The sequence below is a fragment of the Erinaceus europaeus genome, chromosome 17 (assembly GCF_950295315.1).
Source record: "Erinaceus europaeus chromosome 17, mEriEur2.1, whole genome shotgun sequence".
Taxonomy (NCBI): Eukaryota; Metazoa; Chordata; class Mammalia; order Eulipotyphla; family Erinaceidae; genus Erinaceus; species Erinaceus europaeus.
Window position 1 is genome coordinate 26,497,280 of NC_080178.1, and position 16,308 is coordinate 26,513,587.

The following is a 16,308-nucleotide window of genomic DNA, read 5'->3' on the forward strand; positions in this document are numbered from 1 at the left end:
GCCCCCCATCTTTACTCACTATACTCCAGGCACCTTCTTCTTTCTGAGAGCTTGTTCCATCTGAGAGCATCTACATCTACCAGTCATTCCCCTTGGACCACTATGTATCCAAGTCTTTCCTTTATGGGCTTAGCATTTCCATTCTTTATACACGTGAAGTCTACCACTGAACACAGGTTATACTCAAACCCAAAATACAGAGAGGTGAACTATAACATTTTATAGGGGTGCCTATAACATTTTTCCCTATGACTATGTAGCAGAAAGAAAATGAAGATTTTTATTATTAATATTATTATTATTTTGCCTCCAGGATTATTGCTGGAGCTCAGTGCCTGCACTACGAAACCACTACTCCTGGAGGCTATTTTTTCCTTTTTGTTGCCCTTGTTGCTGTTTATTCTTATTATTGTTGCTGTTGTCATTGCTGTCGTTGTTGGATAGGACAGAGAAAAATCGAGAGGAGGGGAAGACAGAGAGGGGGAGAGAAATCTGACAGACACCTGCAGACCTGCTTCACTACTTGTAAAATTACCCCCCTGCAGGTGGGGAGCTGGGGGCTCAAATGGGGATCCTTAAGCCAGTCCTTGCACTTTACACCATGTGAGCTTAACTTGGTGCACTACTGCCCAACCCCTATGAAGACTATTTTCTAACCAGAAAGTAAAGGACTACTGCCTCTGTCTTCCCTCTGCTTCTATAAAAATTTCCTACCGTTCAGAATGTAAAGCAGAATTTTAAGAGGACGACTTGTGAATCTAAAATTAGACCTACCAGCTGTGTTTTGGTTAGCTAGTGCATAAGACACCAGCAGGACACTGAAATATATAGGAGCCTCTTCTCTGAAGACAAGTTTTCATCCACCTATCTACTCACCAGAATAGAGAAAGCAGAAGAAGAGGCTGTACAGTTTTCACTCAAAGAAATTTGGGTGTCCAAAATTTACACTACCAGACTAACTTGTCTGGAATTGAACTCAAAATAGAACCTTAGATGGTTCTATAACAGTAACAAGAATAAAAATCACCAATTACTGCAGAATCATTACACTGTAGGCACTGATAAATTCTACGCATCTATAATCTTGTTTCTCATCACTAGATGAAGAGAGAAAAATTACTCTCAAATCACAGATTACAAAAAAAAACAGGACTCAAGAGAGGCTGATTAAATTACCTAACATGATACAGGCTACAGCAGAGCCAAGACCCAAACCCATAGATTTATCTATTTATTTATTTTAAAGAAACAACACCCAAGATTATAAAAATCTTTTTTGGCATAATGAGGTAGTGTTCCACTGTGTATATACATCTACTTTAACTAGTCATCTGTTCTTGGGCACTTGAGTTGTTTCTTTTTTTTATTTTCCTTTTTGTTGCCCTTTTTTTTTATTGCTGTAGTTACTGTTGTTATTAACGTTGTTGTTGGATAGGACAGAGAGAAATGGAGAGAGGAGAAGACAGAAAGGGGGAGAAAAAGATAGACACCAGCAGACCTGCTTTACTGCCTGTGAAGCCACTCCCCTGTAGGTGGGGAGCCGGGGGCTCGAACCAGGATCCTTATGCTAGTCCCTGCGCTTTGCGCCACCTGCGCTTAACCCGCTGTGCTACCGCCTGACTCCCTAAACCCATAGATTTAATTGCAAAGTCAACTAAGACAAAGACTGCTTAGTCCTTCAATATTCATTCTCACATTTTCCCTCAGTAGCAGACCTTTGCTTTTTACTGGGCATGCTGTGGTCTGGAGTAAACAATATTTCCCAGCTTCCCTTGCAACTACTTAGGATCATGGGATTCAGTTCTGGCCAGTGAAGCAGAGGTAGCAATATATGCAACTTTTGGGGTGCTCCCATTCAAACAGAAGGGTATGCCTTTTTATTTTCTTATACTCTAATGTGCTCATTAGACCTCAGGCAATCAACTTGATCCATAAATTTTTACCAGAAAAAAAACAGAGCAGAGTTGAAAGAGCTGGAAAAGTAGACTCCTGACAACCTTATGGTTCCTCCATGCCAGTCTTAGACTGATGACATCCAGACTTAATTTACATATGAAATGAGTATTTGAGTTGCTGCTATTTCAATTTCTTCTAAATTATATTATTTTAGATGCAGCTGAACTTGATATCGATGCAAGCACAGATACACTAAATCACTATGCAATACGGTCTCTCTCAGTTCTTCAGTAATATCCTGAAGTGATAGATGAGTTTACCTCATATCACACTGTTACCAAGTATTTCATGTATATCTACTACACTTCAAACAGATTCTACACCAGGTGTTAAGAACACAATGATGAATAACATATAGCCCTGGTTCAACAAGAGTTTATAATCTACTGGGAGACAGAAATAACAATGATACAGTATCCTGTAGTTAGTGCTACAGTAAATTTGTATAGGCTGTTGCTATGGTAACACAGAGGGAACCCACCTAACAGACTGTCTACTAGTAAAATCCTACCTGTTTTTGAAGGCCCACCTCGAACACTACTCACTGCATGAGATCTTTTCTGGTTTCATGCCTTCAGCTAAAATTTATTTTTCATTTCTCTAGAACTCCATAACATATTATTTGTATCTCTCTATTATCCCCCCAAATATGTGGAAAAAGTTGTCATTCTTATTTCAAATGTAAGTTTCCTGAAGTAAGGGAACTTAATTTCTTCTCAATACCTATCATATAGATCACCACAAATACTCAAAAAATAGAGAAATTAGAGTTTAAAAAATATTATTTCTAACACTAACTATATACTTTAAACATACAACTGAAGGTATTGCTAATACTATAGAGAATTTAAAAGCAGACTGTCTGCTACTGGACTGAAGGCTAGCTAAACACAGCTGACGTTAGCTTAATCTATAATTGAAATTTAAACAAAAAGTAATCAGGTACCTTACACTACACATCAGTTATTGCCCATACTGGCAAGGAATTACAGACTGATCCTTTAGTATACTTGGTAGATTCTTTGCTTAGTTTTGTTTATTCATTTTTCTTTATTGATAAGTTTTCTGACATCTGAAAAGGGCACCAATAATGATGATGTTGACTTGATTCTTATCTAGTGCATGTGTGTGTGCATGCGTACACACACACACACACACACACACACACACACACAGAGACGTCCAAATTCTAAGGTTAAGGTCCATAGTTCTGTTTCTCTTTCCAATCTCATTTGTACTTCACATATCAGGATTAAAGTTTTGTCTGCACTCTATGAGCTTCCATCTAGCAAGTTCCTCGTTGGCTCTGGATATTACAATAATCAACAGATTGTTAATATGAAACTGAGTTGTTCATTCCAGACTGAAGTATATAACACTTCCAGCAGAAGACACATTGAGCACTGACACAGCTTGATCCCTGGCGTCTTAGTCTTGGATCAGATGCTCAGAAAGAGAAAAAGTGGGTGTACTCAAAGACAGGTAGGGTCATTTCCATGTTATGGACTGTGCAGGAAAAAAAACTTAAGGCACATAGTCAGTCTTTCATTCCCAGAGACTCAAAAATATTAAGCCTGCTGAATCAGCAGCCTTATCCTAGAAAGAATCAAAGATATAAATGCCAGTTAATTAATTCTATTTTGACTGAAAAGTAGGAGGGGGGGAAGAGAGCACTGGACTCTTGGGAGAGAAAGCAGGAAAAACTTATCATCCTGGGCAAGTTATTTGATCTCCGTTTTCTTATTTCTTAAAACAGACACAATGATAAAATGTGCCTCCAGAGTTGTCAAGTGGGTGAAATGAATTACGGTGTATAAAGCACTAGGAACAGTGCCTGGAACAGAGCATTATATATGTGAGTTAGATGCAAATATTGTTCTTGACTTTCTAAGAACCAGATTGAATTCAAAAGTTGACCAGTGAAAAAAGGCAGAAAGACATTTCCAGGCTAGCACATAACATATCCTTACTCACCGGAGGCCACAGAAAAGAGGGATAGAGACAGGAAGTGCTAGAGAATTTTCAGCCCTCTGTTCTCCAGGCCCCAGCTCTCCCATATATCATCAGTAATAAGTCATGTTGATAGCATTTCCCTGGATGCTGATTATGCTCCCAAAAAGTCAACTCTAGCCTAATAATGATATGAATATAAACAAATCTCAAAGGAGCAACCTATAAGCATGTGATCACCCCTAAGATTTTGTTGCAAAGGATCAAGGAGTCAATCACAGGTATTTTCTGAAGCATTCCCCTCCACAGGTGACTTCAGAAGATGTGGTGCCAAGGTGAGAAACACACTGATGACTAATCTAACCTCTTACCTCTTTCACTTCACTCTAATCCACACTGGCTATGTCGCTAGACCCTCACCTTTACCTTAACATTTTGCATTCACCATTCTTTCTACCTTAGCCACTCTTCTCCCACTTTCTCTTAATTTGTACATTGTAATACATGACTTTTAACAATTAAGACTGGGAGACCAGTCCACACCCTTAACAAGGTGTTTTTCCCTTCCACATAACAAAGCCCTCGATCTCTTTTGAATGAAGCTCCATCACTGTGAATTTTGAATCCACTGAGAAACTAAACTGTTATAAAAGGGATTCTCCCATTTTCTTTATACAGTAGTATTTTCACTTGTTCTAACAGCATATTATAACTACCAGGAGTAATGCTGTCACTCTCTTGTCAAGAATCAACTAATTCATTTATGAAGAGTTCTATGAACCAAACCAATCATCTCTGCTGTGAATAAAATCACTGACCTTTGAGCAAACAGCACTTAATGTCAATACATATGTAAATAAAATTTTCTCTAGATTGCTGCAAGATCACATAATTCAAGTTTCTGTCCAAATGTCATGTTCAGAGATGCCTTCCATAGCCATCTTATGAAAGTACTCATATCTTGCTACACTACTCACTCTTATTCCCATAATTTATTATTTTCATTGTACACACCAGCATGCATATTAACTAATGTATTTATTTCTGTATTGCCCCAAAGGTTTTGCTGGGGTTTCACATCTCACAGTTCTATCTGAAGATTCTTTTCTTTTTGCCAGGTGAAGGATGAGACACAGAGAGACTGACAGAATTATGAAGAGGAGAGATACTACTTCACCACTCACGAAGTCTCCTTTTTGCTTGATGTTCCCACTGGTGGTTGGAGGCTTGGACTCAGGTCCTCACACATAGTAAAGTGTATGCTCTACTGGGTGAGCTCTCTCCTGGACCTCCACTATGCACATTTGCCTGTCTCTGTCTGTTGTTCTCCCTCTCCCTCTCTCTCTGTGTGTCTCCCTCCCTTCCTCCCTCCCTCCCTCCCTCCCTCCTATGAATGCTAAGGTTCTGTCTTATCTATATGCTTTGAAGACTTAGTCTAGATCAAGAACACATTTTGAAGGAAAGACTGAAATAAGGAATCCTATGTTACACAGACTCCCATCTAACCATTTAAGGGCAGTTCTCAACGACACCAAGCCATTCCCTTTACATTAAATGACTTAGCATAATGTCTGATTCTATAGAGATAAGACATTAATTAAACAATTGTTACCAATGTCGTTTGCCCCCCCCACCAAAAAAAAAAAAAAGCTATCTTAAACATTACGTGTTATGAGAGAGGATGGTAAGAGAGAGAGGACAAATGAACTGCTCAACTCTGTCATAAACTGGTGCCAGGAACTGAACTTGCAGTCTCTGGGGCCTCAAGCATGCAAGCTAGTACTCCAGCAGAATGAGTTATCCTCCTCAACACACAAACACAAACACTCATCATAATGGCACACACCAGGGAAAGAGGTCTGGTTTCAAAATCTTTGGATGTGTTCATACTTAAAAGTACTTGCTAAGCTCTGCCAACTACTTCTCTCTTTGACTTTATAAGACTATCTTTGCTTCAAATGATCTTAGAGTAAACTAAAGACAGACTTTTCAGACTACATGGTATATGTCCCATCAGTGGGCAATGAAATCAACTTGGTGAAGAACCCAGATTCTTTTCAACACAATAGAACAGAAACAAAACATATTATATGCAGGTATGTAAACAATGTTCCATTTGTGTGTGTGCATTTGTATGTAAAAAAGGTCACCACATAAAATGTATTTCCATTACAAGGTATGTTCAAAAATAATTTTTAAACTGCTGGCTGTGATTTCTAAGTATGCTTAATTGCCCTTTTGTTGCTCAACAAAAAATAATTAAATGTATCCATGAAGGCAAATTCCCTTGACAACATAAGAAAGATCATATGAATTTATTCATGAACCAATCAAGTTTCTTTGTTGGACACTTTTTTTCTTCTTGACCAGAGCATGATGGTGACAGAGATTGAACTATTATGCTATCTCCCCCTACCACAATAATCCATTTTCAAAGGAAGAAATTATGGTCACAGTTAAAAAGAACCTGAAAATCTGAGACAAGAGATCATAATTTAGGCTGGCTACCTCCATATTTCTATATTACAGCTGGAGCACAGGCTCATTTCAAATTGGAATCCACAAAATCCTGTGGAGACCAAACCTCCTAGAGCCAAAACAGAAATATAGCAATAACTAGGAGATAAGGGAGGACTTTCAAAGTTCTTTTTCAAACCTATGTGACAGGCCTATTTCCCCAGTAATTTTTGAAAATTTTTTAAAATGCCTTTTTGGTGATTGTTAATTTAACCCCTACAAAGGATTCTCTTTGAGCCTTTATAGATCTAAGATCTTTTTACTATTATTTTTATTTTCTTTTAGGTCTAAGGTCTTATGACCCTTTAGCTTTAGTCTTGCTAAAGCAAGTTTCAGGTTGCTTCTGCCCCAGCCTTTCTTGCTATATTGTGAAGTTTGTTTCACTCTTAAGTGTCATCAGTCACGGGCCCAACAATCTGTCCCATTACTGCCATCACATTTTGGCTAGAAATGGAGATATCATAAATTCCACAAACTCCAATATGATAAGTCTAATTAGACTTCTTATACTCATAATAAAAGTAATTATCATTGTTTATGGGCACTTGCAGTGTGCTGAGCATTGTTTTAAGATTGACTTACTTATGAGAGAGGAGCATCAAGAACTAGAGAATCACTCTGGCACATGTGATGCCAGGAACAAACTCAGGACCTCATGCTTGACATTCCAACACTTTATCCAGAGCACCACCTCCCAGGCATCATTCTGACACCTCACTATTCATTTCATTCTTCATCCATCTTCTTCTCACAAAACAACCACCACCCTATTTTATTTGTTCCTTATTTATTTATTTATTTATTTTTAAAAGGTGGTATTAACAAAACCGTAGGATAGGAGGGGTACAAATCCACACAATTCCCACCACCAGAACTCTGTATCTCATCCCCTCCCCCTGATAGCTTCCCTATTCTTTATCCCTCTGGGAGTATAGACCTAGGTGGGAATTGTGTGGATTTGTACCCCTCCTATCCTACGGTTTTTTTTTTCTATTTCTCTCTAATATAATGGAAACTGCAACAGAAGTAGGATTCCTCCCATTTTGTGCACTATATCCCCAATGCTTAAGAGCACATGGTCTTGGCAGATGCTCAATTAAACCTTGCTCAATGAATATATATAGCAAAGATCCACTTGCATCTATCATGATGCTGAGTCATTTTTAACATTCCAAGAGACTTGACCCTTTGCCAGTAAGCAAATACATTGTCCTCAAAACATCTGAAATAAGAGATAACTTGAAGTGAATTAGAGTTACATCCAAGCTCTGAAAAATGATCAACAGCTCACCTTAGTTGCCAAGCAAGAGTCAATGGTATGGTGCCCTTTCTGCGGGTGAGAAAATAAAATGTTCTGGTCTCTACAGTTGTATTAAATGCAGTCTCTAGTATTAGGTAAAAGGGAAGACATGAAAACATGACACATGATCCAGAGTTAGAGCCCAAAAGATTAGGAGAAAACAGTTCTTTTAAAAAGAAACTAATTGTATTCAATTTGGCAGCAGAGACTAAAGAGATTAGCATGAACCCTATGTGAGGATGGCACTCAAATTCATGAAGTTTTATATTTGTTAAGACAAACCTTGGGACTTGGACTGTAGAAGTGATATTACCAACAAGGGTTTGTGGGAGGGGTGGGTTGCAAGCGTGGAGAGGGTCCCATGGACTTTGGTGGTGTAACACTGGTACTCTGGTAGTAGTTGTATTATAGTAACATATCCTAAAGAGGCTTGAAATTCTCCTTCTAGACCATTTAGAGTCTTGCAAGTCAAGCTACAAAACAAATAAATTTTTTAAATGTTACTGAAAATAATGAAATAAAAATACATTGTCATTCTAGAGTTGAAAAGCACTATATCGTAAAGCAAAGCTTGAATGAATGAGGGTTAGCAAGAATGCTAACCCGGATAGTGCCTCTACATTGGCATGTGCATGACACAGATTCAAGTCTAGCTCCCACAGCACTGGGGAAGTTTGGTACTATGACATCTTTCCCTCCCCCTCTCTCATCTATCTCTCTATCTGAAAAGTGTGTGTATTGGGAGGGGACTGTTTCTTTGTTTGTTTCTTTGCTACCATGGGCATACAGGGTTGGTGCCTGTATAATGAATGACTCTACTAACCCCAGGGGTCTTTGGTCTTCTTTTTCTATTCTTTCTTTCCTGATTTTTCTTTTTCCTTCTCTTCTTTCTTTCTTTCTGTCTTTCTTTCTTTTCTTTTCTTTTCTTTTTTTTTTTTGATAGAAGATGAGAGACAGGGTGGGGGAGGAGAGACACCTACAGCACTGCTGCACTACTTGTGAAGCTGCCTGTAGGTGGGGACCAGAGGCTTGAACCTGGAACCTTATGCCCTGTAATGGGTACTCTCTACCAGATGTGTTACCACCCAGATCCCTTACATGAAAAGTACTTAGTGAATGACTTGAAATGTAGCATTCACACCTGTAATCAAGACGGACAAACAAGCAGGGATCTATAATAACTTGCAAGACAAACTGCTAGGTTCAAAAAAGAAAAAAAGTACCAAGGAGACTCTAGATAACCTGCAACAGCCCGTAATTCCAGCTTAACCACGAAAAAACTCAGAAAAACCCAAACCAAGAGACAGTCTGCCAAACACTTGACTATCATTCCTCAAACTATCCAGACAATATTCAAGATAAATGGTATGCAATATGGCCATAGAATCCTGAAACGGAAATCATTTTAAGAAAAACTGGTAAAATTCTAGTAAGATTTACAGTTTAGTTAGTAATACAGTTCTGATATCAAGATAAGAGGACATAAAGAAATTACTGATCTGAGGACAATTACTGATCAAGAAAAGGGATGTGCATTTGATTAGGGGCTGACAATGAGAAGAGAGGGCTAGACAATATAGCAGAAAGCGAGCTTAGGGCATGCTAACTGTGGGCAGTTAGAGGAGACTCTTTGCACATAGACTTGGGTCCCCGCTAACTTGCCAGTAAGATTCTAGAAAACAGGCAAGAGTAAACTTGTCTTTATCTCACGCTCCTAAGGGGAATGTAGGGAGTGTTGCCAAAGTGGAAGTGGGAGTAAAAGAAAGATCTTGAAAAGGGTGTAGCCCTTGAGCAGACATCTGTGAAAATTCAGTCCAAGAAACCCCATGCAACCAAATTTAACAGAATTCTCAACAACATGTATTCACAGGCCACAGAAGCAGCAAACTGAACTCCTCTCTATGACGACAGCTTCATGCCAAGGCTCAGGGAATTCCTACAAATCAGTTTTAAAGACAAAACAAGGTATGATAAGCTACATAGAAGAACAAAAGGAAAAGGAACATTAAAAAGCATTATTAAACAATAACAGAAGATCTATAAAGTCTTCATATACTGGAATTATCAGAGATGGATGCTTATTGTTCTTAAAGATGATGGCTACAGTACTGAGAAAAACAACAGGAGCATATGATTCACATATTTACACATCACATTTCAAAATTTAGACAAAATGGAAAATAACATCAAAACTGGTTTAAAAAGGAAATCTTCTCAGACATATAAACTTATTAAAAATTGAATCTATAATAAAAATACTATACACAATAACAATATACAATTGACTCACGAACACAGGGGCTAGGGAAGCTGATCCCAACCCAATTAAAATTCCATGTATACTAAACAGAATTGGTACAGATCTACAAAAGAAGGAAAATAATCCAGTAAAAAAAAAAAAAGTGGGCCAAAGAACTAAATGGGCAGTTTTGTTAAAAAAAAAAAAAAAAGAGGTACACATAGCTTACAGACACATGATGAAATGCTCCACTTCACTTATCATTACAGAAATGCAAACTAAAGTATGCTGAGATACCATCTCACACCTGAGAGAAGGGCTTACTGCAACAAATCAGGAAATGACAGGTGTTAGAGAGGCTATTGAGAAAAGGGCACTCCACTACGTTGCTGGTGGGAATGCCAACTGGTATTGCCCCTTTGGAAGACTGTATGGAGTGTCCTTAAACCAATAAAGATGAAGTACCTTGTGAAACAGCAATATCACTCTTAGGCATTTATTTATCCAGTGGACATTCAAAATACGAATTAGAAGGGACATATGAACTCTTATGTTCATAGCTGCATTAGTCACAACAGTCAAAGAGTAGAAGGCAGTCTAAATGCCCATCAACAGATGACTAGCTAAAGAAGTTATAGGATATATATTCCATGGAATACTAGTCTGCAATCAAAAAAGAAGGTATTGTATCCTCTGGGACAAAAGGATGGAACTGGAAGTGATTACTTAGCAAACTAAGTAGAGAGACCAAATGGTTTCCCTTATATGTGGAAGCTGAAGATCTGATTTACATGAACTTGCCAAAAAAAAAAAAAGTTGCTCAACAAATTGTTTGGCTTCGTATGTTAACTCTCTTTTCAATCACCAGGTTCCAGATGCCACCAGGATGCTGGCCAGGCTTCCCTGGATTGAAGACCCCACCAATGTGTCCTGGAGCTCTGCTTCCCCAGAGACACACCTTACTAGGGAAAGACAGAGGCAGACTGGGAGTATGGACCGACCAGTCAACGCCCATGTTCAGCGGGGAAACAATTACAGAAGCCAGACCTTCTACCTTCTGCAACCCTCAATGACCCTGGGTCCATGCTCCCAGAGGGCTAGAGAATGGGAAAGCTATCATGGGAGGGGGTGGGTTATGGAGATTGGGTGGTGGGAATTGTGTGGAGTTGTACCCCTCCTACCTTATGTTTTTGTTCATTAATCCTTTCTTAAATAAAAAAATTTAAAAAAAAGTACAAACAAAACAGAAGCAAGCAAATTGTAAGACTTGGGAGAACTATGTTGATTATCTTTGGGAGGCTGGAGGGTGGGAATACAGAACTTGGGTGGTGGGTGTGTTGTGGAACTGTACATTATAATCTTATACTCCTTTTTTCCCCCCTTCAGGGTTATTGTTGGGGCTCAGTGCCTGCACCACTAATCCACTGCTCCTGGAGGCCATTTTTTCCCATTTTGTTGCCCTTGTTGTTGTCCTTATTGTTATTTTTGCCATTGATGTCATTGTTGTTGGATAGGACAAAGAGAAATGGAGAGAAGAGAAGAGAAAGACAGACACCTGCAGACCTGCTTCACTGCCTGTGAAGTGACTCCCCTGCAGGTGGGCAGCCAGAGGCTGGAACCGGAATCCTTACACCAGGGTCCCTGTGCTTCGGTCCACATGCGCTCAACCCACTGTGCTACCGCCCGTCCCCCAATCTTATACTCTTATAACAATAACAATTTTTTAAAATTTTCATGTATAACTTCTACTTTTCCAAGCCTAACTACCAATACTAGCTATTTAACCAAAAATCCTAAGTATAACTAAGTTAGTAGTATATGTACTATATACTCATTTTACAGTAAAGCTAAAAAATTACTATTAAGAAAGTCTTAAGGAAACATACATTTATAGCACTGCAACAGTACTATAAGTTTACATACTCTGGTTACAACAAAATTCACAAGCGGATTGACACAGCTGAAACCCCAACTATTCAAGAGTCAACTTTTTTCCCCCTCTCTCTCAAAAGCAGCAAAGCAATCAGGAGAGGAGAGCAGCAATAAATGCTGCCATTTTATAGTTGGTTATCTGTGAGAGAAAAATGAAACTGTGCCCCTACCTTTACTACAGAAATCAATCCTAATTGAAACAAGACAGAAAAGCCATAAAGGAAATCACTGATAAATTCAAGCACATTAAAATGAAGAACTTTTATTCAAGGCACTTTTTTTTTCTAGTTTCGAGGTTTCATTGCTCTGGCCCAGCATTTTACATAGAAAAAAAGAGGTGGGGGTGGGGAGGAAGAGAGACACACACACATGCACATAAACAGAGGGGAATACACCACAACACTGAAGCTTCAAACCTAAGCTGTGTGCAGGACAGACTAGTCCCAAAGCAATTTTTTTAATAAAAAGAAGAAAAACATATAGAAGATACCTGCAAAAAAGGCAAAAGAAGTCAGAAATTGTATATAAGTCTGTATATAAGCTCCTTTAAATTTAAAGAAGTAACAAAATACTATTGATAAAATAAGTAAAAATCCTTGAAAAGAGGAAATATAAAAGATATTCTCAGTTATTAGTAAACAGAATAATGAAAATTAAAATCTTAAGCTACAACTACATACCCACAACACTGACAAAATATTACTGTAAATATATAGTAACAGAGCTCTTATACAGTACTCAAGGCAATGCAAACTAGTAGAATCACCCTGGAAAACTATCAGCTATGTGTAGTACTACTGCAAATATGTATGTATAGTTAAAAGAGTAATTGCACTCCTAGGTTAAAATACCACTTAAATTTATGTAGATGTGCAGTGGGAGAAATGAACAAGAATATTTATACTACTACTGTCTATAACAGCTAGAACCTCCAGAATAAGGCGATGAAATATGTCACCGACAGAACAGGCACCTCAGGACATATTCATAAAATGAAATTTTCATAGCAAGAGTATGAATAAAGCAACAGTAACTCTCTGTGTAAGTCTCACAAAGTTCTGCAAAGAAACAGGATCCAAAACAATGCGTGATAAAATGCCAACTGTACCAAGTTCAAAAAAGTTTAGGAAAGCATACTAGAAGTAAGAAAAAATCACCACAACCAAAGTCGGGATAATGGTTAGAAAGGCAGAAGGCAGATGGGCATAACCAAAAAAAGGTATAGGGGAGTGAAGGAGAAGGCTTCAATTTCATACGCTGGATGGAAGCTGCATCAGTTATTAGACCATGCAAATGTTCTGAAACACTTTGCGTATGTATTTTACAACAAAGAGAAATATGGGATTTTCATCAACAGTGTATGTTTTATCTCAGTGCCAGAAATTGCAAGGATGTTTAGGCAAGTAAAAGAATGTGCCAACATTCACTATCAACCAATCACTTAATAAACTGATCTCCTCACTCACACTTTCCTCCCCAGTATCTCATTGGTGGCAAAGATCCACAACATAATTAAAAGGCAAATCACTTGTCAGTTCATTCAACAAATATTTATTAGTGCTTCCTACTTGCTAAATATTGTTCTAGGGGTCCAGTAAGGTTCTACTGATAGAAAAAAAGTGTTCTGCCTTCTAGCAAAGATGGAGCATGTGGGAACACGCACTCTGGTTCCAACTTGGTCTCCATCTTCTCACCTTCCTTTTCAACCAAGTATCAAATACATTGAACCTGAAAGGAATTTAGGGCATACGTGAAGTTATTAGCAAAACCACTGCCTGAGGAAATCTTTTCACTACAGAGGAACCAAATGCTTGGATTTATCTGGCTAAAACATTTCTGATAAACCATCTATCATTTGTCATGGTTTCCTACTTTTCAAGTGGGCCAAGAGATTGTCTTTGCCAGAACCTTAGATCAAAACTCTATCTCAACAAGGGCGATGCTGTGGGAATTGGTATAGGGGTGGGGGTGGGTCACAAATTCTATGGAATGTTTTACCCGGAGTCCACGCAGACCAAGGACTTGGCCATTTTCCAGAATTGTATAGTGGATTTTTCTGGGTCTATTTATCTTTCTTGAATCAGAGGTCACAACTTTCATCTGATTCTCAGATGAGTTCAACCAAAAAATGGTAAATACACACTACTCTAGTCGACTTTCTTGAGACAATGGTGAAATTGAACGCAGCCTCAACTAGGCCAAGTTGAAACCCAGGCGTCCTGAGCTCTAGGCCTAGATGCCCAATACTTACTCTTAGTTCTTCAAAGGCTTCGTCTAGGGTGGAGAGCTGGTGGCCCTGGTGAGCCCCAATGACCGGGCAGAGGACACAGATGAGCTGCTTATCCTCCTGACAATAGGTGCTCAAATCCAGCCCATGATCCGGACACTTGCGCTTGGCCACTCTCTCTGCTTCCATTTCTATCTCGGGGTCAAATTCGCTTTCAGCCTCGGTTTCTCCCTCGCCCTCTGAGTCTCCTTCTTCCTGATTGTCTTCCTCAGCCTCACTTTCTTGATCATCCTCCATGTCTTCCTCGCTCTCTTCTTCACTCTCTTCTTCGCTCTCCTCCTCCTCCTCCTCCTCGGCTTCCTCCTCCGACTCGCTCTCTTCTTCTTGGGACTCGCTGTCTTCCTCCGACTCGCTGTCTTCCCCGGCCTCGCTCTCTAGATCCCTCTGGTCCTCCACCTTGGCCTCCAGATCTTCCTTCCCGTCCCCTTCCCCCGGGGCAGCCGAGGTCCAGGCTGGGGCAGCGCCATGGACGTACTGGGCCAGGTGGTGCCCGGGGAACTTGCGGCCATGCGCCTCGGCGTGGCGGCGGCAGTAGCAGAAGCTGCACTCGCCGCACAGCTCCTCGGCCTCCGGGGCCTCGTCTGGCTCGCACTCGTCACACGTGCCGTCGTGCAGCAGCTCCTCCAAGGCCGCGCCCCCTCCGCAGGCCATGTGGGTGCCGGGCCTGGGCCAGGGCCTCGGGGCCTCCGAGCTGGCCGCCTCGAGTCCTCCTCCCCACCCGCGTCCTGTCCCGAGGAGTCTCCCTCCGCCCGCCTGGGCCGCGGCGAAGTCCCCGCCGACTCCCCGGCAGCAGCCCCCGCCCCACCAACGGAGAAGTGAAGGGCTACCCTGCGAGACCCTGTGAGCCCGCGGCCGGCGCGCTTCCTCCAGCGGCCCGGGCACTTCCGGCGCGGCAGCCCGCACGCCCGTCGGCCCCCGCGCCGCGCTGCCTGCACTGCCTCCCGCAACTCCCGGCAAATCTCCGCGCACGGTCCCCCACACCGCCCGGGTTCCGCCTTCTCAGTCAGGCGGCCTCCTTTCACTTCCTGAGTCATTTAAAGTGGCGATGGTTTTTTGGGAGCATTTCCCGCGGGGCTCAGCGTCCCCCCGGAGACGGGGGAGGAGGGCGCATGGGGTTCCCTCCCCTCCCCCCCCCCCCCCGCTTCCCTTCCGGAAGTGTCAGCCGGCTGCCACCAGGCCACCAGGCAGGTGTCTGTATATTTCAGTCTCTCCCGTCTAACTGATTGGCGCCTGTCCTCGTCCCTCCGCTTCTGTTTGCTCTGCTAGGTTCCCGGACAAAGTTTTGTTATCTTGGGAGTCCCTGGCAGTCTTGGGAAGGGTTGTGTTTGTTCTCTTGGGTTCGCAGAATATCAAAGTCTGGTTGAGCAAACACACCTTTTAGACTCAGAGCTGCTCTGTGCTTTGTCTGTTTGCAAAGTCTGTTTGCATTCCTGTCTCAGAACCTCCTGGGTAGCAACCTCTGTGCCCCCCCTCTGAGAGTTTGTCTCAGGTTAGACTGAATTGTCAGGTGAAGAAAGGCGGGGAGAGACGTTGTTTTGTTGAGTGAACATTCAAGGGTGCTGTCATTTTCCTTATTTAATATGAGGAGATCATGTCGATTCAGAAAGGGTCCCAAGAGAAAGGAAGGATGCTGTCACTTATTAAGCAATACTAAAGTGACAAGAATCAGAACAAATCTTTTTGTGGCTCTTGATAAGTTTTTTTTTTTTAATATTTACTTATTTTCCCTTTTGTTGCCCTTGTTGCTTTTTCATTGTTGTGGTTATTGTTGTTGGATAGGACAGAGAGAAATGGAGAGAGGAGGGGAAGACAGAGAGGGGGAGAGAAAAATAGACACCTGCGAAGCGACTTTCCTGTAGGTGGGGAGGCCGGGCCTCGAACCAGGATTCTTATGCCGGTCCTTGAGCTTTGCACCAAGCTCAAGCCACTTGAGCTTAACCCGCTGCACTACCTCCCCACTCCCTCTTGAAAAGATTTGTAGGGAAGCAATTACAGAAGCCAGACCTTCCACCTTCTGCAACCCACAATGACCCTGGGTCCATGCTCCCAGAGGGACAGAGAATGGGAAAGCTATCAGGGGAGGGGGTGGGATATGGAGATTGGGTGGTGGGAATTGTGTGGAGTTGT

The 16,308-nt window shown here is 41.1% G+C and overlaps 1 protein-coding gene across 1 annotated transcript in view; it reads right to left on the minus strand.

Annotated features, from left to right (window-relative positions):
* The window catches only part of TRIM44 (tripartite motif containing 44), an 81,031-nt gene extending 65,784 nt beyond the window's left edge, over positions 1–15,247 (minus strand). Inside the window, exon 1 of the mRNA XM_016187553.2 lies at positions 14,146–15,247. Within this exon, the coding sequence (XP_016043039.1) occupies positions 14,146–14,832 (687 nt within the window). The 5' untranslated portion in view covers positions 14,833–15,247. The remainder of the gene's footprint in view (positions 1–14,145) is intronic.
* Positions 15,248–16,308: the final 1,061 nt, after the last annotated feature.